This window comes from Echinops telfairi, unplaced genomic scaffold (genome assembly GCF_000313985.2).
Source record: "Echinops telfairi isolate 266 unplaced genomic scaffold, ASM31398v2 ScPeMD7_2;HRSCAF=8, whole genome shotgun sequence".
NCBI lineage: Eukaryota > Metazoa > Chordata > Mammalia > Afrosoricida > Tenrecidae > Echinops > Echinops telfairi.
Window position 1 is genome coordinate 41,874,175 of NW_022103898.1, and position 24,244 is coordinate 41,898,418.

Genomic DNA, 24,244 nt, shown 5'->3' on the forward strand with positions numbered 1-24,244 from the left:
ATTCCATACATTGCAAAAAAGGCACAGAGGTCTCTGACTTCTGGCTACAGAAGTGAGAAGGCACTTCTAACTTCACAGAAGCTACAAAGGCCAACTGCCACAACGCAACAGTCAGACACCCTTCCCCCTCCCATCCTTTTTACCCTATTCTGATACTAACCGGCCTTCTCACAAAACTATTTTTTTCTGCTGGGTTCGACAATCGGTTGCAAAGGTCAGACAGAATTACTAAACAACACTCACAACTGTGGGGTTTATAAGGAATTTAACAGGTTACTATAAGGCAAGTTCAGAAAACATGAAGGATATATCCTTTTGACTACAGCAGTGCAACTCCTCATCCAGCAGCCGAGTCTCTCTTTGGTCCTCAGACTCTGAGCCAAGTAGTCCTTTGGCCTCTGATCTTCAGGGCCAGGAAGTCTACAACCTCAAAGTTTAGATACTGCTTCTCGGTTTCTTTGTCTGGTCTCACAGTGGCATGACATCCACCATTTCAGGTAGGGATTTCAAATGTGCTCTACTAGTGGCTCTTCTGTCTTCATGGTTCTGGGAATTCTCTGTTCTGAGAATTCTGAGATAGCTCATTTTTGTACTCAAGGAAGTGGCAACTAAAATTGACCAATCCCTTCTATTAATGTTTCACACTCTATTTGCATGATCCCACCCCATCATTTAGTGGTAGTGAAGAACACATACATTAAAGAGCCATTTACAAAATTTTTCACTTCACATTAACCTTAGCTAGCAGTTCAAACAAGAACCAATATGGATTAACTGCTGATCTTTACATTAGCAGCCCAACTTATATCCCACAATGTAACCAGAGCTCCAGAGGCTTAATAAACCCTTAACGAGTATCTACCACAGTCCTACAAAGTTTAAAGGCAAGATATGACAACATAAAACTGTTTCTAAGTAATTTAAATGCATGCCACAACAAAAATATTTAACAGTACTTAAAGGAATATACAATGCTAAAATCCATATGTAGCACCCAACCACTATATCTAAGGAATATAAACAGGAAAATACAATTTAACATGAGGAGAAAAACTATTCAATCTAAACTGACTAAATAACAGATGATAGAATTGCAGACAAGAATACTAAAGTTGCTAGAAAACTAGATTTAGTATGTTCAGGAGAATAAAAAAGGAATATATTATTAAGACACAGAAGATATGAAAATATCTGATATACAGGAATTAGATGGAATTAAGGTCATATTAGCCATTACAGAAAATATTAATAAATTTGAAGGCAAAGTAATATGACCTATCTAAAATGAGAGAGAGAAAAAAAAGACTAGGGGGGAAAATGAATACAGCATCAGTCAGGCAACTTCAGGAGACCTCTTAAAAAACTAGACTCATTGCCTCAAGCAGACTGATTCACAGAAACACACAAGGCAGAGCAGATCTGCCCCTGGGTGGCTCCCTACACTGTGAACCCTTAAAGGAGCAGGAAGCTTCATTCTCCTCCAGAGGAAGAGCAAGTGGGTTTAAGCTGATGAGTTTGAGATTAGCAGCCCAACTCATAAGCCATTATGCCACCAGGGCTCCTCGAGACTCTATAAATGCTTAACTAGAATACCTGAAGAGGAGAAGGTATTAGAAAAAAATAGTTTAAAAAGTCACAGGTGAAAATTTTCCAAACTTTCTGTAAAGTATCAACCTACAAATTATATGTAGTACAATGAATCCAACACAGGAACAGGAAAAAACACATGAGCACAACTTCCTTAAAACTAGAGACAGAGAAAATACTTTAAGAAAGTAAGTTATAGTCAGTTAATATGACCATTAGCCCTCATGTGATATATTGTAATTCTGGATTTCATACGTCTGTGGCTATAGTCCCATTTTGGAATAGGATGAGATCAAGACCTGGCTTTAGTAAGATTATCTTGGTCACTGTTACTTGTAATGGTTGAGAGAGAACAATATGCTACAGGTACGAGGAGAAAAGCTGCTTCTGGAATGGCTAGGGAAACAGTGTGGTTGATTATGAGGTCAATAATTACTGGAAACATCCTGCCAGGGGCTCCAGGTCAAATATACATATGATACAATGCAGAAGTGGAGAATTGACTACTGTATTCTAGCATCATTAAAAAGTAAGCAAACCACATTTCCTGCGGGTCTGGTAAGATGGTGGTGGAAGACACTGACAAGATTCACCTGTGAGTAATTGTGACTAGAATTCACTGCAATTCCATCCTATGGTGCATAAAATGAGCCCTCTGAGAAGCAGGAGTGGAATTTAATCACCAGCCAGAGCTAGGAGTGGAGTGTGTACTCGTGACCCAGCATCAGGTTTACCCTTGCCTGGCCTTGTATTTTGGACTGAACAGTACCCACCACCATGTGAAGCATTATCGCCAACTTTGAGTTTCCGTGGGACATTGCAGCATGTCACAGAGCTCAGAAATGTGAGGGGATATACTCAAGGGAAGAGTGGGGTAAAAATGGAGCCGAATAGCATCATAGAAGAGTTGGAATATTTGGGGCATCACCAATTCCCCCATTCCTCAGGACTAGTTTGGTATTAATTCTTATAAAAGGGATTATAACCACAGAAGGCATAAAAAAGCATGACATTTCTTACAGAAAACAATGCAAGCCAGAAGGCAGTAGGCTGTGACTTTGTTTATACCCTTGACTGAGGTCAGGACTTAATTCCACTTTAATCCTGTCCATTAGCATGGTAGAGAACTCCCTCCAAAATGAGACTACAGCCAGAGGCAGATTCCAGGTTTACAATATATTAGATGGGGAATTATGGCTAGGGCTAGACTTGGCTACTGGTTGGAAAAGATGCTGTTGTGGACCAATGACTACATTCTTACTGTTGGTAGTTTATGACTTGTGTTTACCTGTTAATTTCCCTAATGTTGCTAGGTGCCATTCAATCAGTTCCCACCCACTGAGATCCTATGCACAATTCCACAAAACACTGCTTGGTCCTTTGTTGAGCCTATGCTTGAGTCCATCGTTGCAGTCACTCTGTCAATCCATCCAGTTGAGGGCCTTCTCTTTTGCTGTGCCTCAACTTTAGGAAGCATGAATTCCATCTCTAGAGACTACTAGTCCAAAGCACACAACTCCATGTCTTGACATCCTTGTCTCTAAGCAGCACTCTGGGCGTACTTTCAAGACAATTTTGTTTTTCTTTTAGCAGTCCATGGCACTTTCATTGTTTTTCTCCATCACCACAATTCAAACACATCAATTTTTCTTTGGTTTTCCTTACTCAACTTTCACATGCATATGCGGTTCAGGTAAAGCACACATTTATCTTCAAAGTACACCGTAGCTTTTCAATACTCTAAAGAGGTCTTCTACAGCAATTTTCCAAATGCAACACATTTTTTGATCTCTTGACTGCTAGTTATATGAGCACTAACCGTGGATCCAAGTAGGAAAACTTCATTGACAACTTTATTTTTATCTCAATTTTCTTATGTTTCCTATTGGCCCAGTTGTGAGGCTTATGGATTTCTTGACCTTGAAATGCAATCAATCCTAAAGACTACAATCCCTAAATTTTAATTTAATTTCCCTAGTAATCCCCAATAACGGTGAATTTCTGTGAGTTCTGTGTGACCACTGCAATCAATGATCAAATCCAGCATATAAGTGGAGTGTTATGCAAGGAATGATTGATGCCAGAGCAGAGGATGGAGGGTTGAGCCACGTGTGACCTCTGCCCTGGGGCAAAACACCTTGGGTTGGTGAGGACTTCAGTTCTCTTTCTCCCTTGTGTAGACAGACTGTCAGACTGATTGAGCCAAGGGCAAAACACCTTGGGTTGGTGAGGACTTCAGTTCTCTTTCTCCCTTGTGTAGACAGACTGTCAGATTGGCCTCCTCCATGCCTTTTTACATAGCACCCAACAAGAAACATACTTGAGAAACAAATTCCCATCAACAGGAAAATTGTTAAATTATGGCACATACATATAATGGAGTGAGATAGTTTACTGTGCATTACTCAGTAAAGAGATAAATAACATCCTAATAAATTTTATAAATATGAGAGAGCCTAAAAACTGGTGGAAAAATGGAATTTTCCAATGACCTCTCCGAAGCCTCCTCATACAATATAGATGAGCTTTAATAACCTTATGATGAATGAAACAAAATAAAGGACTAATATTACACAACCTCACTTACATGAAATACCTAGAATAGGCAAACATATGATATGGAGATCAAAATTTTATTATGGGTTATTAGGGAAGGGAGGAAGGGCAAAAACGAGGGTCACTGCTTATAAAACAGTAACTTCCTGTTTATGATGATAAAAAATTGAGCAACGATTATTGGTAATGGTTGTACATGACTTATATAGCTGATTTGAATAAAATGAATAAGTAAAACTTTTAAAATTGGAAAATGTACTTTATATACATATACTTACAAAGATTTTTTTAAAAGACTTAAAAGAATATGAAGAATATTCTCATCCCCCCAAAAAAGAGGAACAAAAAATTTTTTGCTATAGTTAGATGGGATACAGAGTGACATCAAGTAGATTAAAAGCAATTAAAAAATAAATGAAAGCTTATATAAGACTGATAAAATAGAATTGTTTCACGGATGGCTAAAATAGAAAAATTTTAATTTACTAAAAGACACAAGTATGGTAAGTTGTAAGTAAAGGAATGAAAACAGACATACCATATATAACACTAACAAACGGTGGCCTGAGTGGCTGGCTATGTTATATAATTTTTAAGTAAATTTTGGAGTACAGTTGTACCAGGGATAGAGAAGCTCATTTCAAAATGATATGTAGGTCAATTGATCAAGAGGATGTAATAATCCCGCTGTTTGTGCATTAACAACAATTTCAAAATACGCAAAGAAAGAACTGACAGAATTGTGAGGAGAAATGAAAAAAATGTATAATTACAGGCAAAGAGTTCAACACTCCTCTCAGTAATTATGGGAACAAGAAGACAAAAATCACTAAAAACAAAGACGATGTAATTCTATCAACCAATTTGCAGGTTGTGGTCTCAGCTGTATGGAGTTTTGGTAGTACACATATGCCAAACATATTTATTAATTTGTATATTTAAATATGGGCAATTTTTATGTTAATTATTCACCAAAATAAAAAGTCCTTTTAAAAACTAAATTTAAATAAAACATTCTATGGCACATTTACAGTCACTTAAAATCTAAGGTATAAAAACAAAATGAAAACATAAAAAGAAAAAGGAATCTGATTTCATACCTAGTGAATACTGGCAGCTGGGACTGAATGACCTGGACTCTAATCACAACAAGTAACAGCGTACTGAACATCAGAACAATGAGTTTTATCAGGGTCTGCATCATAGAAACTGGAACACTAGTCTTTCCACGGAGAAAGTGTCCAGCAGTAGAACATAATAAGGGTAGAGTATACTAGAAAAGAAAGAAAATGTTTTAAGCAATGAATAACAATATATTACCACTGTCAAATTACCATTCCCTCACTTCATCTGACTGTTAGCGACCCTCCGATAGGACAGGGTAGAACTGTCGCTGTAGGTTTCGGAGACTGGAGCGCTTTACAGGAGTAGAAAACATTTTCTTTCTCCTGCTGGGTGAGCAGCTGGTAGGGAGCAGGATGAATACCCCAATGTATAACCGCTCAGTAACTTAGTAATCTTTGTCACATTATAATCCTTTTCAAATATATGTATCTCCAACTTTGATTTACATCGTTCATTTTTTGAAGAATTTACTTTAGTAACTGTTTTTGTTAATTTAAAGATCTAAACAAAATTTTTGCTTTTATGAAAAAGGTGAAAAGCAAAATTATGGTTCAGTGTGTTTGGTACAAGCCTTCAGTTAAACAAGCAACGTGCACAGCTAGCATCATGACTGGTACTGCTAAGCCTCCCTAGCTAGCAATTACACTGCATCAAGCCGCCAAAGCTCTGAACTGGGTCTGTGAACAATGCTATGTAGTGTTAATTTAGTTTTACATGTTAACTGGTAAGATTTAAAAGGTTATCTTTTGGATCTCTGAGTGCTTAAGAGCTTTGCACATATAAATTGAGCAAATGTGTCTACACTATATGCCATTTTGACTTACAAAAGGGTTCATAGAAATGCTAAACTTTCGGATAGTAGTGGAAACCTATATGTAATTTGATACATTTAACTGTGATTATAAATCAGTAATGTGGAATTTGTGGAACTTGTAATCAATGAAAACGGAGAGCAAAAATTTCTTCCAATAATGAATTATATTGCATAAAGTATTTTGAACTTTTAAAAATTGCCTAACAATTCCATTATTGAAACTTTAAAAAGCAGTGCTGAAAAATTAATGTCTATTAAATAAAACAAAAAATAAGTTTCAGTAGGTATGAGACCAAGCAAGCTTTGTTTTACAGAATTTTTTGTTATGACTTTTTAATGACTTGATAGATCTTTGATTAAGTAATCTACAGATATAATTAAAAATAAGTATAATATGATTCCGTTAGAATGAACCAAGATAGGAACCAAAAATTTGTATTTCTCCTTACCCCCTGGGCAATAAAAACTTCATACACACAGCAAATTCCTACAACCGTTATTCCTTGTTCTTTACACAGTGTTGCAACAGCCACTAAAAATACAGTCAATGCAATTGGAGCCCACACTGCAATTTAAGAACAAAAACAAACAAAACTTCACAAAACAATTTCATACTAGTGCAAAAGGTCATGAAAAATCTTTAACTTGTGATTCAATATCTACTTGTTATAACTAACTAACATACCTTATAATTTAAGTTTATTTTAATTTTGTAAATAAATTTTGCTTTACATACTAAATGCAAAGTAAAACATTAAGATGTATAGTATGAACTGAAAACCTTTTTTTTAGGGGTGGGGGTGGAGGACGGTGGACTTATCTAACCAAATACAAACTTTTAATCAAAAACAATTGGAAAAGAGAAATTTTTAATTCTGAGTCATAATAACTAAGCTGCTCAAGCAAAAACTGGAAATTCTTGCATAGACCAGTTACTTCATTTGTTAGATCTGTAATTTATTAAATCCATGATTTTAAAACTATCAGACACAGGCTATGGTTCTTAGGGAAACACTGCTACAATAAGAAAATCCGCATTATTCTGAAAAACAAAGAAACCAAAACAAAATCAACTCAACAGAACACTCACAAGTGCTACTTAAAGGGAAAACAAGCTCTACCAACTTTAAGTAACTTTCTCTTATTTAGTAATATTTTAATTAAAGAGCAAGGAACTTTGAGAATAATTACCAACCTGCTTTGTGACTTCTAGCAACTTTTCTAAGATTCTGTTTTCTTATAGAAAAAAAGACCTATAGTTTAAAAAAATATATGGCACTATGATTAAAAATATAGCCAAAGAAAAACTGACATAACTGACTTGAGAAATACAAGCATAAATAATATAATAACTTATGAATCTAATGGGTTTTCTTCTGGTACTGGGTTTAATACAGAAACTCATCTATTTATAAAATGTCTGAATTTTAAACTACATGACATATTAAAGGTACGGAAAGCAAAAACATCCAGCAAAAATACCCTGTTGGAAATACTAAGTATGAAATTATTCTGTCCTTAAAAAATATCATATTCTTGGGCCAAAACTATCAAGGTTAATACAACAGATAATTATCAAAGTCTGTACTACTGGATTTTAATTACTTTCACCTCTTCAAAATTACATGATAAACCGCAGAGTAGGCCCTGATTTTTCCTTGAAAGTCACAGGTGGGCAATAATTCTAGGCGAATATGTGGTGTAAACACAATGTCATAAAAACTAGGTAAAGACTGCAACCATTTAAAATGAGTGGCACAAACCTAGTAATATATAAAACAAAAGGAGAATTTTGAATAGGCAGACCAAGAATTTAAGAACTATAGAAATAAGGGAGATATTAGTAAAGTGAGATAAAAACACCAACAGAATGATCAAAAAGGCCAATCCCATCCTGGGTCTCCATGTGGATTAAGCTTCTGGAGAATTCCCTCAGACCACGGATGTGTACAGCCTTGCTATCAGACAAGTGCCTTGAAAAATGGATTAATGCAGACATAGTTAGGTTAACCTTTAACACCTTATCATTTGTTCTTCTGTTTGACCCATTTAAAATTTGTTCTAGTTTTAATTATTTTCTGCTTTCTTTAGGATGTGGTTTCTCTGAGTTTCATTTCTTTATTGCTGTTGTGTGACAGAGATGTTGAAATGGTTTTCTTTTTTTTTTTAACACTGTTAAAATGGTTTTCTTTATAGACATCCAAGATAGGTAAATCTAGAGAGATAGTAACTAGATTAATAGTTTCTTAGGGTTGTGACAGGGAAAGTTGGGGGGAAATGGAGACCTAATTACAATGAATAAAAATAAAAATGCTATCCTAAAATTGATTTTGGTTATGATTGCACAACTCTTTAACATGTTTAAGCCAGTGAAATGTAGGGTATATGAATCATGCCAATAAAACTTAAAATTAAAAAATAAATCTGAAGAATAAAAGGGACAAAGTGAAAATATTAGAAACAAAAAAATAATAGCGCAGCAGCTCATTTTAGTTGAGGTGCACTAGACAGGCAGGATTGGCTGCTAGCCAAAAGGTCAGCCATTTGCACCCACGCTTGGCTCTCTATGAGAAAGACAGGGCAGTCTGGTTCCGTGAAGATGCACGGCCTTAGGAACTTCAGGATGGCAGTTCTATTCTTTCTTAGACAGTTGCTTTGAGCCAGAGTTGACCAGACGGAAACAAGTTTGGTTTGGGTTTACTTTATTTCCGTTTGAAGGGAGAGGGAACCTGAAGCCTGAAGGACACTTGCACTGAGGCCTGAATCACTTACAGACATTTATAGTAAGACAGCTATGTAAAGACCAACAGAGAGAAAAACGAAGATAGAGGAAGTAGCAAGAATGGTGGAAAGAACAGAAAAGTCTATTGACTTGTAGTGAAGTGAGCTATGACGGCTTAAGAAAGAGGAAAGTTTAGCGAGAATTAGGCAGGGGCTTGATTCTGGAAGGTTTTAAAGAGAATGGTTATATTTGAATCATTCATATTTTATTTAGCATTATGCTTAAGGAGGTTGTTGTTATGTGCCATAGATTAATTCCAAATGACAGTTAGCGTACACAACAGAGCAGAATCCCTAGGGTTTCCTACGCTGTTATCTTTGTAAGAGTAGAGAGATGGCCACGTCTTATCTTCTGTGAAGCCAAGAGAGATCACTTCACAGTCCTTTGGGTGAGGAGTTGACAGACCCACCGTGGTTCCTAGTTCACTGTGGTTCCTGGTCTCCAGTTCTAGATTCCTTGCAGAACTGTCTCTCGTTGCACAAAGGATACCAGGGAAAACAGGCCTCCCAGGTCCATAATTCATCTAATCCTCACAACGTCACTTTGATGTAAGCTGCAACTATTACTACTATCTACAGTTTTTCTTAATACTTTACTGGGGGCTCTTACATCTCATCACAATCCATACATTCATCCAGTGAGTCAAGCACATTTGCACATAAGCTGCCATCATTATTTTCAAAGGATTCTCTTCCCACTTGAGCCCCTGATATCAGTTCCCCATTTCTTCCCCCTCCCTCCCCTGCTTGTCTTCCCTCACGAACCCTTGGTAAGTTATAGATTATTATTTTCATATCTTACATCATCCTCCGTCATCCCTCACCCACTTTTCCATTATTCGTCTCCCTGGGAGGGGGATTCTAGTTAGATCCTTGTGATTGAGTCCCCCTTTCTCCCCTATTATTTACATTTAACAACAGAAAAGCAACTACAACAACAAAAACGGGTTGGGAGAGCTAAGTAACTTGCCTAAGGCCATAGAAGTAGTAAGTGATGGAGGCGGAATATGAAACCATCGCTAAATCACCAAGTTACCATTAATCTACATAGCAACAAGGGACAAACCCAGTCACATTAAAAATCTAGGAGACATCAAGCTTTTTAGTGCAGGCTAAATAATTTACTACAACCATCTACTAGAGGTAAACTTTAATATAAAAATAAAATAAATTAAAGCCATTATGTGAAGCCTTTTACATGCCAGTGTGTTCTCCCCACTAACACCGGCATCTTTAAGGAGATAGCATATAAAGTGTTGTCCTGAGTAGGATATATGGTAGGGTTCAACAAATAGTTGAACTATGATCCACACATAATAAAAGATATACTCCAATTCACCAGGTGGTACTTACAAAAAGGTGACTGAAGATGGCTACTTGTATCATTTATGGGTAATAACACATGGAACTTGGGAATATGATTCAAAACTCCTATATTCTATGATAATCAGGTTTTTAAAATAGGACATAAGAGGATCTATTAGAGCTAATAATAAACTAAAACCTAAGTGCAATTTTAAAATGTAAACAATGTATTTCTAAGTATTATATAAGCTAAAATACACTCCAAGTTAAGCATATAATGTTTAAGCACATAGGATTAATAAAAATTACCTCATCAAGATGTATAGTTTTTGAACACATCAAATGTTAGACATTTACCTATGGAATTATCTGGTCCTTTTGATTTGGTGTATGACAGAAATGCAGCCAGAAAAAAGATAGATGACAAAAGTTCTGCTCTGCCTACAACACCTGTTACCTAGAAAAAGAAGTGGGAGTGGGTCTCTTATTAATGAAGAGTTTCTAGAAAGTGTTACATAATATGTTAAGTAGAAATTAAATTATCGCAACTTTTCAGATACTGATTTCTATTTCTTATGACATTCATTGAGTGCCCTCTTGTGGTGAATTTGTGTATCATCCATAATGAACTATTAAGAGTTCATACTTCTTTTATTATTACTTAATTTGAAATCGCTATAAACTCAGATGGAATTACATAAAACACATAATGAGGTTCTGTGTACCAATAATTCAAATTCCCAATGTAACATATGATACTTTAATATAATTATCTAACATAGTTCTTACAATATAATTATTCTTATAATACAAAACTATCATTACCACAGATGTATCATAGGTACTGCTGAAAATTATAAACCAGCAAACTAAGGCTTAAAAAAGACAATAAAATTTAAAAATAAATAAATAAAACAAATAGCCAATTAAAGTAGGAGAGAAAAACTGAATTTCAACCCCTAGAAATAAATACCATTTAGGCTAGAGTTTAAGTAAAATCTGAATATGATGCATAATACTCTTTTCTGAAATTGGGGTTGGGTGGGGTGGAGGAATATTATCAATATAAGACGTTATTTCTAATTCTTGCTGTATGTGCTTGGTCAAATTATCTTGCCTTTACAAGTCTCTGTCTTCTGGGCACAATGAAAAGACAGAGCTAGTTTATTTCAAAAGTCCTTTTGAATTCTAAAAATTTGTACATAAAATCTTCAAATTTTTTCCTTATAAATATTTGGGACTCAAAAAATTTACAACAACCTATCATTCTTTTAGACATATGGGAAATTGTCTGGTTAGCTAGAAATCAAAAGGTACAAGACAATGGATGGGAGGAGGAGAACACAGACCGCATCCCTCAACTAACGCACGCATGCACACACACATACACACACATTCACACCAGAAAACCAAGTTGAAACAAAGAGACTTTCGCTTACAAATGAAAATTTCTAACTGAGGGACTGAACAAGCTAAGTGTTTTTTGCTTTTTATGTTGGAGTCAATTTTAGAGTTTTGGGGTTATTAAGGAAAAAGGGTTAAATGTTGGGCTGTAAACTACAAGGTAAGTGGTTCAAACCTCCCTGCTGCTCCCCTGAGAAAGATGCGGCTATCTGCTTGTGTGCAGATTTATAATCTCAGAAACCCTAAGAAACAGTTCTAAGTTGCCTGTAGGGTTGATATAAGTGGGAAATGACAGACCAGCCGTGAGCTCAGGGAAACAAAATGAGTTTTAATATGCTTGCTGGGTGGGAGCTAGTGACCATATTGGTAAAAGGAGGAATACTACAATTTAGAAGTACAGGGTCATATTCAATATGGAACTACTGTCATTTGTTAAGATGTCTGCTGGCAATTCCATATATTTTGACTTATTTCCATTCCTTACTTTAACCAGCGTATTGATTCATAATATTGTCCTTTGGAACAAAAACACATTGAAAGGATGATAATAAATCCTCCAAGTCTGTATTGATGAAGATTAGCAAAAAATGTACATTCATTTATATTTTACATTATTAAAGTTAAGAGCATCTGTCTTATCGTCTTGATGTAATATTTACACACAAAAATTGTTTTAAAGCTAAAAAAAGAAAAAAAATGTACTAGAAATTTCAACTTGTACTAATTAAGTGTTTTCAAATAAAATCATGGTTAATTTTTTCTTCTTTAAAAATATACAGCCCTGGTGGACAGTGGGTTACATGTTGGCAGTTACCCACAAGTTCAAGTACATTGGCCACTTTGAAAGAGAAAGATGAGGCTATCTACTCCTGTAAAGATTAGTAGCCATGGAACAAAAAAGGGTAGCTCTATCCAGCTCTCTATAGTTACTAAGAGTCAGAATTGATTACATGGTAGTAGGTTAAGTTTTGTAAAACAGTACAAAAAAAAAACGAGAACCAACCCATTACTGTTGATTATGACTCATGCAAATCGTGAAGGACGATTAGAACTCCCCAATATGGTTTCCAAGACTCTAAATCTTTACAGTTTCAATCCATTGACCTCTTGATAAACAGATGAGCAATTGACCTATGTGCCATCAGGGCTCCTTTTGCGAAACAATAGAAACAAAACAAAACAAAGATTTCATTTACTTACAGCTTCTGTATGTACTGGATGCACCGCAAAAAGTAAACACGCAATCATGCTACTCCTGTTGTCCAGAAAAAGTTTGCAAACTTTAAGAAATATCACACTGACCGCAGCATGAAAAATAAGATTTAGGAGATGATATGACATTGGCTTCAGTTCACTAAACAGATAATTTAAGCGAAATGTCAATACTGTTAAGGGCCGGTAAGACTTGTGGCTTCTCTCCTAAAAGGAAGTAAAGAACAAAAAGTTACTGATTAATAAAATACATAATTTCTTCAGGGCACATAAATTGATTATTGCTTTTCCGATAGAAGGTATATGTATTACCACATGAATAAGAAATGACAATAGAAAAGTGACAGGCTTCAAGAATAACACAAACAAAAAAGACAGCTTATAACCTATTTTTTCCTATTTCCTCAGGCTCAAAACAAATTTCCTTCCTGATAATACAATGGTCAGAGATAACAAAAGAAAAAGACCATTTGGTTATTGTCTTCAGAAATAGAGAAAAACAAAAATCAGAAGCATTGGTGGTACTGATCTAGTTGAAGCACAGGATTCTCTTCTTTATCTATTACCAATAGATACGTTTTTAGATAACTTTGGGCCAAATGTTCCAAAGAAAATTTTTGAACTCAATGCTTATTACTACAGTTCTGAGAATGATGATTCAAGGCTAAAACCAGTTGCTGTCAAGCCTCCACATGAGTCAGAGAATAACTGTAATAGGATTATCAAATGGCTGATATATATTTTGTTTTTGAAAGACCAGATGGCCAGGGTTTTCTTTTGGGATGTTATAAAAAGTATCTTTAACATGCATAAACCTGGATACATTAGATCCCAGACCTCACATATTACACAGAAAGTAATACAGGAGCAAAAATCTGCCTGGTGTGTTTTTGTGGTAATAAGTCAAATTTAATGTGAAGTACTGAATTTCTTGGTAAGTTAATCAGTAAATGGTTTGCCAAAAGTTAGTTTATCAGTAAATGGTTTGCCAAAAATTATAATCAAAGTATATTTAAGAATAATGCATATAGTTAAAGAATATGTAAAATATCACCCTGGTCATTTTTATAGTTTTAAGGATGCCCACACTCAGATGCCTTGCTCTACTACCGTGTACCATAGTTTGCTATAAATCTCTAATACCAAAATGTAGACGTATCAATTAAGCTTCCCATCAGAAGCATTAAACCCAAACCAAACTCACTGCCCTTGAGTAGATTACAATGCAAACTAACCTGATACAGGATTTCCGAATTTATAAATCTTTATGGGAGTACATAGCCTTCTCTTATTCCTGTTGGGTGGATGGTGGGTTTGAACAGCTGACTTTGTGGTTAGAAGCCCAAAGCATATTCAACAGCACTACCTGGGCTCCTATCAGAATGCAATAAGGACATAAAAGCAAACATTCCTAATTTGGGGGTTACAATTTCTGTTTCTGCTTATGATGAATATGCACAGCACGATATATTGCCTATTTAGAATGTTCTTTTCTGCTTGGCAAATTCCTGTGCATATTTCAAATTTCAGTTCATATTACGCTATTTTGTGTTTAAGAATCTTCTATTTTATTTTCAATTTGCCCAGAAACTCTGTATTCATCAAGTTGTAACTACTCTCTTGCGATTACCCATTCTGGAACTACCCACTCTGCCTTGGAAGAAATATAGCCAGAATACTCCTTGGAAACCAGTACTGCAGGACGTTGTCGCATGTATTTGGACATGTTATCAAGAGAGACCAGCCACCTGAAAAGGACATCAAGCCTGAGGTAGGCCTTAAACGAGGTGGACACAGTATCTCCAATAATGGGCTGAAACCTAAGAACTGTGAGGAGGGCACAGGGCTGGGCAATGTTTTGTTTGTTGTAAGCAGGGTTGTTATGAGGCAGGGCTGATTCAATTGCATCTAACACCATCACCATCGTCTATTCCCCATTTCTTGAATAACTGCTAACTTCTAATTTATTTAGTTTCTATACATTTACCTTTTCTAAATACTTCATATAAGCATATCCATATGTTTCTTATTATGTTTCTGGTTCATCCACCTTATTTCATCTATCTGCACTTGATTCTGTTTTATAATATCCCATTTGTATATAAATTTATTGTTTATCCATCCATTTTTTTCATAAAGACAATAGGCTGTTTCCACCTTTTGGGCATTTTAAATAATGCTTGAATGACCCCTGGTGTACACATTATCTGTTGAGTCCCTTTTCAATATTTTTGGATGTACATCAAAGAATGCAATAATATGTTGGACCATATGGATTTTCTGCTTAAATTTTTGAAGAAACAATTGCATTTTCCTGCATGTGAAAATCTAATTTGCATATGAATATTTGCTGGTGTCTGTTCATTCTTCCAATGAATAGGTTTGGCACCTTTGTCAAAATCAGTTGAACATAAATTTAAGAGTTTATTTCCATCTTACTATATTTATTAAATTCATTTACACATCTATCCTTGTACATATGAGCCCTACAATTTCATTCCTTTTCAAGATTGTTTTGGCTGTTAGAGACAATTTACACATTTCCAAAAGAAGTCCTGGTGGCATAGTGGATTACATGTTGGGCTACTAACCACAAGGTAAACAGTTTGAAACCACCAATCTCTGCAGGAGAAAGATGAGGTGTTACTATGGAAGAAAGAAAAGCACCTGCAACACGACCAAGGATGCTGCTGAAATTGCTGTAAACAAACAAGGGCTAGATCCGAACCTAGAGAACATGTACACCGAGCACACTAAGCACTGGAAGAGCCAGGAGGGTAAGCTTGCTGAAGCCCGTGAAGGAGAACAATCTGAAAAGGAGGCCAAGAAGGGCACATGTGCGCAGCTGAAACACAAGCCTTCCCATCCTGAGAGCCATACTTGGTGCAGAAAAATAGAAAAGAGTCTTGAGCTGCTGGCCCCCATTCCTTATCAGTTCATGGCCTAAACAGTCTAAAACAAAGATGTTTGAGTTGTGGGGGAAAATGATTGCCTTGGAAACTCACAGGGGCGGTTCTATTCTGTCCTATACATTCACTGTGAGTGGGAATCGACTTGATGCCAGTGAGCTTTGTTCTGGTTTTTGAGTGTTTGACAAGAATTTGAGGATTGGTTATTCCAGTTCTGCACAACCCGCAACCAGCATTTGATAGGATTCTAAGTTAGGGTTCAGAGGCCTGGTAGAGCTGTTGGTTAAGTGTAAGACTGCTAAGAGCAAGGTAGGTAGTTCAAACCTACCAGCTTTTGAAATGCTCTTTCACTGCATGTGCCCGTGGACCTCGCTAACCTCTTGCCAGGCCCAGCATGATGGTGTCTGCAATCCCTTTCTGCACCCCAAATACAAAATTCCGTTCCAGTCAGCCCCAAACCCACTCTGCTAATCTGGTCCTCTTTCCTGGGGGAGAGCATGGCACAGCTCCGATACCAGAGCACCCCAGAAGCCCATTATAAAAAGGAGAGAAAATATATATTTTTAAACAAATAAAAAAACCACACTCAATTCCAGGCTGTGGTTCTTTGTGTAACTTTGAATGTAAGCAGCCAGAACTCTGTCCGTTAGCATAACATATGGGAAAAGCTAACAGGTTTTAATAGCTAACAACCCAAGTCAAAAACTGACTACCAGTTCTGGCCTCCTCACAATATTTAAAAGGCTATAAAGTGTGGCCAGAAGTCCAGCCCAGGCCCCATGCCCACACTGCAGCAGTCCTGCCCCCAACCAGGCCAGTGGCAAACATACAGTTGCCTGCCTCAGCCAAAATGCCGAGGTCCCCCACCTCCAGTGGTCAGTGAGTCACCATGCCAGCCTGTCTACAAAGCAATCTGACCCGCCACCATAGTAGGCCACAGGCAGTCCTCAAAAACACTCTTTCTGGTCACACAGAGAAAGAACTCAGGGTACTTAGGTTTCGCGAAATATGGAGCCCAGTTTCAAATGACATGCAAACAGTAACACTTCAACACTCTCACCAAGAAAACAAGAAAAACAAAACATAATAGTGGAGGAAGTCATAAACCTAATGATGCTCATAGAGGCATTAGATGCTGATATGCCACAAAAAGAAATCTTCAGAATGTTGCATGGAGTAATTATGGAGGAGATGACATCCAAAATAGAGGGAATAAAGTACACGATAGACGGGATGAAGACCATGCACCAAAGGCAAATAGAAGAACTAATGGATGAGGTAACAGAAGCAAAACACAAGATCACGAACCTCACCAACAGATTAGAAGAGACCAACAACAGTACCAGAGACCTCGAGGACATTCAGGCAGACTTCAACAAACGGGAAAGGCCGTCAAACAAGATAATTAAAGAGGTAGAAGAAAACCTGAGATCCATGACAGATGTTATGAAGAGGAACAATATTCAGATAATTGGTCTACCAGACCAAGATACAATGAAGAAGTCAACAGCTAAATTAGCAAGGGAATTTTGGGAAGCAAACTTCCCCACCTTACTGAATGAGAATCAGACACTCATACAGGAAGCAGAGAGGGCACCAATAAGACTAAACCCCAAAAAGAACTCACCAAGGTACATGATAGTTAAATGATCCAACATTGAGGAAAAAAGAGAAAATTTTAACAGCAGCAAAAGAAAAAAGGTGGTCACATACAGTGGTGCTCAGGTTAAGAATATGCTCAGACCTATCAGCAGATACAATGAAAAGGAGGGGAGAGTGGAATAATATTTTCTGAAAGCTGAAAGAAAATACACCAGCCAGACAATTCTCTACCCTGCCAAATTATCTATTAAGATAGATGGTGAGTTAAGAGTCTCCAGGACAAGGAAAAACTTTATTTATTTATTTATTTAATTAGTTTTTTTGACAAGGAAAAACTTTAAAAAGATAAGAAAACACCCAACACAAAAGGTATGAAAGGAAAACAAAGAATCCACAGATGGGTGATAAGAACTCTGAATGTGAATGGCCTCAATTTACCCCTTAAAAGACAAAGGGTAGCAGACTGGCTCAGAAAACACCCCATCAATAAGTTACTTGCAAGAGACATAACTTAAGCTTGTACACAAAAATATAGTAAGAATAAAAGGCTGGTGGAAAATACAGCAGGCAAACGGTTAATTAAAAATAGGGGTTGCAATTCTAATGAACAAAATTCATCTCAAGGTGCAAACCATAACAAAAGGCAAGGAAGGGCTCAAAGGATCAGTCAACCAGGAACCAGTGAGCACAGTAAATATAAGCACACCTAACAAGAGACCTGCAAAATTTGATACACAAACTATTCAAAAGATGAAAAAAGAAATCAGATTCATCAACTGTAGCAGGTGACTTTAACACACCGATGGAAAAGATAGATCACTGAGAAAGAAGCTCAGCAAGGAAGCTACAGAGCTAGACATTACAATTAGACCTGATAGACATTTATAGAGCTTTCCAGCCAAAAGCAAAAAAACACATTCTAAAAGATTTATAGCTTTGGGATTTCTAAATTTGGAAATTCAAAATAGGATTGCTATGAGTAGGAAATATTTCGATGGCAATAAATGGGTTAAACTTTGGGTAGAACTGACCCATGAAGCCATTGCATACTTAACAGACTACAGCTTAAGTTAAATGTATGTATTAAGAAGCTGAAGTCATCTAACCATGGTTCCAGCAGCACATTGTCATGAAGCTGTCAGTTTAGGCTGGATTCAGAAGAGGACGTGGAACAAGGGACATCATTGCTGATGTCAGATGGACTATGGTTCAATAAAGAGAATACCAGAAAAATATATACATGTATATTATTTACTATGCAAAAGCATTAGACTATGTGGAACATAATAAATTGTGGCTATCCTTGAAGAGAATGAGAATTCCAGATCACTTCATTATGCTCATTTGGAACTTGCACATGGGTCAAAGGCAGTGGTGTAAAAAGAATAAGGGGATGCTGCATGGTTTAGTCAGTAAAAGTGTGCAGAGTTGTATCCCCTCGCCATACTTGTTCCATCTGTATGCTGAGCAAATCATCAGAGAAGCTGGATTAGACGAAGAGTATGGCATCAGGACTGGAGGCTTATTAACAACTTGTGATATGCAGATGCCAACACCTTGCTTGCTGAAAATGAGGGGAACTGAAGTACTTGCTGATGAAGAACAAGGATTGCAGCCTAAGTGTGGATTATAACTTAACTGTGAGGAAGACCAAAATTCTTACAAATGGACCTGAAAAAGTTGAAGTTGACAAGGATTTTGTCTTACTTGGATCTAAAATCAATGCTCATGGAAGCAAGTCAAGAGATCTACAGATGTGTTGCACTGGGTAAATCTGCTACACAAGACCTCTTTATGTAAGGTGAGCAGACGTCCGGCTTTTGACGGGACAGTCCCAATTTTTAACAATTTTTCCCGTGTTCCGCGACATTTTTTTAAAAATCCCGAATTTTGGAAAGAATGCATGACAAGCTAGGGTATACGGTTTTCGGCTGCCATGTGGTTATTTCGCCAGGATAAGAGTTTTATCAATGGTGTGCCGCTTTACCAATGTTACAATCTGGTCACCTTATCTTTATGGTACTGAAGAACAAAGATGTTAACTTTGAGGACTAAGGTGTGCCTGACCCAAGCCATGGCATGCTCCACTGCATCATATGCACATGAAAGTTGGACAATGAATAAGGATGACTGTAGAAAAACAATGCATTTGAATTGTGGTGCTGCAGAAAAATACTCAAAGTGCCAAGGACTGCTAAAAGGACAGATCAATCTGTGTTGAAAGAAGTAAGGCCAGAGTGCTCCTTGGAGGCAAGAATGGCAAGACTTCATCTTACAAGCTTTAGACATATTGTCAGGATAGACCAGTCCCTGGAGTAGGACATCTTGTTTTGTCAAGTGGAGGGGCGGCGAAGCAGAGGAAGACCCTCAACTAGATGGACTGACATGGTGGCTGCATCCATGGGCTGAGGCATAGGAATAATTGTGGTGGCAAAGTACCATGCAGTGTTCATTCTGTTGTACACAGGGTTGCTATGGGTACAAGCTGACTGGATGGCACCTAGCAACAGGAAGCCAAAAGTTCCCATAATTTCCTTTATTGCAATAATCATTTTACAGTGGTAGTTTGGAACTGGACCCCCAAATATCTCTGAGGTATGTTCATACCTTTATGGAGATATTCTTTTAATTTTCCCTCAAATATTTGGTAGTCCTCAGCAGTGGATGTGTTTTCATTTCCTGGATAACCCTTATTCCTAGGTATTTTAAGAGTTACTTTTAAGTCAGTGGTTCTCAATTTGTGACCCCTTTGGGGGCCGAACAACCCTTTCACAGGGGTCACCCGATTCATAACAGTAGCAAAATTAGTAATGAAGTAACAACAAAAATAATTTTATGGTTGGGGGGGGGTCACTACAACATGAGGAACTGTATTAAAGGGTCACGGCATTAGGTAGTTGGAGAACCACTGTTGTAAGTGGAATTGTTTCTTAAATTTCCTTTCCTTGGATTGTTGGTCTATAAAAACACAACTTTTATTGTATTTATTTATTATCTCTAGTGCGTTTTCCATGGGTTCCTTGGGATTTTCTCTATGATTTATTCAGTGTAGCACACTGCATTGATGTGTCATGATCTGTATGGTCTTAGTTATCTAGGTGCTGCAATAACAGACATGCCATCAGTGGTGGCTGCAACAAACAAATTCATTTTCTGATAGTTTAAGAGGCCTGCATTCTGGGTGTTGGCTCTACTGGAAATACGGGTGGTAGAGGAAACCCTGAATCACCCTTTGAAACCCAGTCAGCTTGGTTTTTAGGGTTCCTCTGAACAGCTCTGCTGATCTTTGAGATGCTCCGGGGATGGTTTTCTACTCTCAAAGAACAGATATTTCACTGTGGGTCTATTTTCTGCCTGTGGAATTCCAAGCAGCAGGCAGCTTACTTTCTTTTGTTCTCTCTCTGTGCCCTAAAGTCTAAGCGAATGGGTTTTCTGCTGTAGTTGATTAAACATATCAATTATAGGCTCAATCTAAGCAAAAATTGTGTAGCCATAAGAAACATGATGTGGACGCAGTCTGTGTCAGACTTCCTCCAGCTATTGTAGCAGGAGTAGAATCCAACTCTGCATTTGTCCGAGGATAATTCCTTTGTGGCCGTGGTCAGATATGCCTCCAGCTCCAATCTCCTTTATTATTCTACCATCAACAGTCTACTTCTCTGCTGGTTTTGACAGTTCACTGCAAGGGCCACCCAGGCAATATTAAGGAGCTAATAGTCAGGATCAAGAATATTAAGTATATAGTTATTTTGTCTGCAGTGTTTCTCCTAAGTCGTGCCAGCAGGTACCTCTCTTTGGTTCTCAGTTTTTCAGTCACGTGCCTGCCCCTTGGCCTCTGCCTTACAAAAGCAAGTGTTAAAAAGCTTCTTTAGATTGACAATTGTCCAAAGGGCACCCCACGCTGCAAGCAAGCCTCCTACCAGAAGGAAGTCAGCTTTACCCATTCAGTGGGATGAGAAGCGAGGTGCTGTCTCGGTCTCAGTACTGTGCTTATGCTGCTGCAACTACCACCACTTCTCCACACAGGTATCTCAAACACTCATTGTTCTTCATTCTTGATGGTAATGAGATTCTGCCTTCCTTCATATAAAATGGAATGGCAAAATTGACCTCCCTTACCTTAGCTTCTCACACCCTACTCGCTAAACTCTAGTCATTTGGCAGGAGTTATACTGACTGTGTGGAAAAGCCATACCAAGAAAGTCAATTGTGCCATACATCATTTTCACTAAGGAGTGAAAATTCTAGAACACGTCTCTTGAGTTTGGGCAACAGAATTTTCCTAATCTTTTTGTCCTGTAATTTTGCATAGTTTATTTTAAATCCACTCTTTTCCCTCAAATTTTACAATAAGCAGCAAGGAACAAGACCCTTTTATGATCATACTTAGAAATCTCTTCAGCCAAGTTTCTAAGTTCACCACTTCTAAGTTCCACCTCCCATTAAATATATGAACACAATTTAGCCAAGTTCTTTGCAACTGCATAAAAAGAATCACCCTTCTTCCAATATCAAACTGCACTAATCATTTCCTTTTAAAGTCTCACCAGCTGTACGATTAATGTCTACATTTTACTGACAGCATTACATGTATTCTCTCAGGGCAATAAAGACTTTTCTATAGCTCTGCTCACATTTTTCTGATCCCTTACCACAAGTCCCTTTGATGTCCACAATTCTTCCAGAGTCCCTTTGAAGCAACGCAGGGCCTTACTATTATCCAATTGTATCTATTATTCAAATCCAAAATTGCTTCCAAAGTCCCACCCAATTCTCTAGTACCAAATCCTGTCTTAGTTATCTAGTGCTGCTATAATCGAAATACCACAAGCAGGTGGCTTTACTAACCATAAATTTATTTCATCACAATTTACAAGACTAGAAGTCTAAATTGAGGGTCACACCTCTAGCAGAAGTCTTTCTCTGTTGACTGTAAAAAGGATTTGTGTGTCTTTTCAGGTTCTTTTTCCTGGTTTCATGGAAATGTGATTAATAATTCCTCATTGTTGCTTTATTGTGTTTTATGCTGCCTGCTTAATCTGCGCTTTTATATCTCAAAAAAGGTCAATTTGAAACATACCCCACACTAATTCTGCTTCATACAAATATCAAAAAAATCCATTTGCAAATGGCTTTATAGCTACTGGAATAGGAAGTCAGGATTTATAACACATCTTTAGTCAGAAAGTAAAAGGTAATACGTTTTTAGTTGCAGCATATGTAATTGCTTGGTATGTTTATTAGATGCATATGTGCCACACACAATGACCGCATAAATATACATTAACTAACCTAATTACTTACATAATACATTAGGAACTATTTAAGACCTAATTTTGATTAGCAACCATCAGCTCATTAGATATCAAGTCCACATTTTAGCAACATTTTTGCATAGTTTATTTTGAAAATATAGTAAAGCAGCTGCTTCTATTAAGAAACAAAATAATTCAGATCATTGTGACAATCAAGAATAATAAAAATAAACTTAATTACTCATAGTACTACTTGGCAATAAAAACAGAAGCATGAATATAATACATATGGTAACACTTTCCTGTTAATATCAATAAAGATATGAGAAACAACACAAGACAGTACATCTGCAGAAGTGATCATCACACAAGGTACTTCACAGGCCAGTATAAATCAAAGGAGTATGGATCTTTATAATTGAATAACTCTCAACACTGGCCGGTCCACAACTGTAGGGGTGAAATCTAACCTATCAATCAGGTCTTGCCTGATGCGGTCTCCTGGAGGGTATGGCCTTCCTACAAAGAGTTCTGGGGCCTACACTCTCTGCTACTTTGCTTTCCTGTCTGCTGAGCTGCCAGAGTCCTGCCAGGTTTCTACCAGCCTTTGATCCGCATGACTCTGACCCAATGTCCTGTGATCTTCTTGCACTCAGTCTCATTGCATGTGGCTGTGTAAGTCTGAAGAGGGATTTATGAACTAGTACCAGACTTATGGAGTTAGTTGGACTTGGTTTGGATTCTTTCTTGATATAGAATTTCTTCTTTATTATACACGAGTGTCAATAAATGTGTTTGTTTAGTCAACCTGGCCTAACACATCTATTTAGAAATAATAGATATTATAATCATACCATTGTCCTCCTTGTTCTGAAAGGATTTCTTAAAGAACAGTTGTATTGGCATATATTTCACATATCATACAATTCAGTAGTTCTATCATATTAGTAGCTGGAAAATCACCTCCACAACCAACTTTACGGCATTTACTTCCTTCCTTGTACCCATTGTCATTAGCTCCCCAGCTCCCCCTAACCTTCCCTGCCAAACCCCTCAAAAACCATCAGTGCAGTCACTGTCTTTATAGCTCTGTCTGTCCTGGATTTCATATTCAGAAAAACGGAAAACAAAAATAAAAAAAAACAAAACATCACCACCAAAAAAACCACTGCATGGTCTGTGGTCAGAAGGGATTGGTTCACTGTCCACTGGAGAGTTAATCCCTATGTGGATCCTGCGAATAAATTCTGGGTTCCAATGTCATCTGTAGTGCTATGAACCCCTCCTTCTTAGGGTCTGGATTTATCATGTATGATTTTTGGATCATACAGGCTGACAGGAATTTAAGGCTAGAGTTGGGTGAGAATAAGGAGGAGCAGAAAAACATTTAACTAGAAACATCTACTATGTGCTTTGAACTAGAAGGTGTCCTGGTGGCACAGTGGTTTTAGGCTGGGTAGCTGTCTGAAACCATCAGTCATGGATGTGCTTTCCAATCCAGTCAAGAGTTACAGTCTCTGAAACCCAGAGGGGCAGCTCCACCCTGTTCTGTATGGTTGCTGGGTAGGAATCGATAGTAAATCTAAGTTTTGTAACCAGAAGAATGGAAGATGTAATCTATACCCGGGAGAAGCTTCTAAATTTGAGGATCGAAGGAAGGGATCAAAAATGTCTACTTAAGAATAGGCTAATAC

At 37.3% G+C, this 24,244-nt stretch overlaps 1 protein-coding gene across 2 annotated transcripts in view; it reads right to left on the bottom strand.

Moving 5' to 3' along the window:
* Window positions 1-24,244, bottom strand: part of TMTC3 (transmembrane O-mannosyltransferase targeting cadherins 3) — a 62,684-nt gene that overhangs the window by 30,638 nt on the left and 7,802 nt on the right. Inside the window, exons 3-6 of one of the 2 annotated variants that reach the window (XM_004700414.2) lie at window positions 12,773-12,991; window positions 10,526-10,625; window positions 6,532-6,647; window positions 5,244-5,416 (exon numbers count right to left, since the gene is read on the bottom strand). In XM_004700414.2, coding sequence (XP_004700471.1) covers window positions 5,244-5,416; window positions 6,532-6,647; window positions 10,526-10,625; window positions 12,773-12,991 — 608 coding nt within the window. Of the gene's footprint in view, window positions 1-5,243; window positions 5,417-6,531; window positions 6,648-7,277; window positions 7,331-10,525; window positions 10,626-12,772; window positions 12,992-24,244 lie in introns of those variants that run through there. The other variant, XM_045290108.1, reaches the window with a different exon arrangement.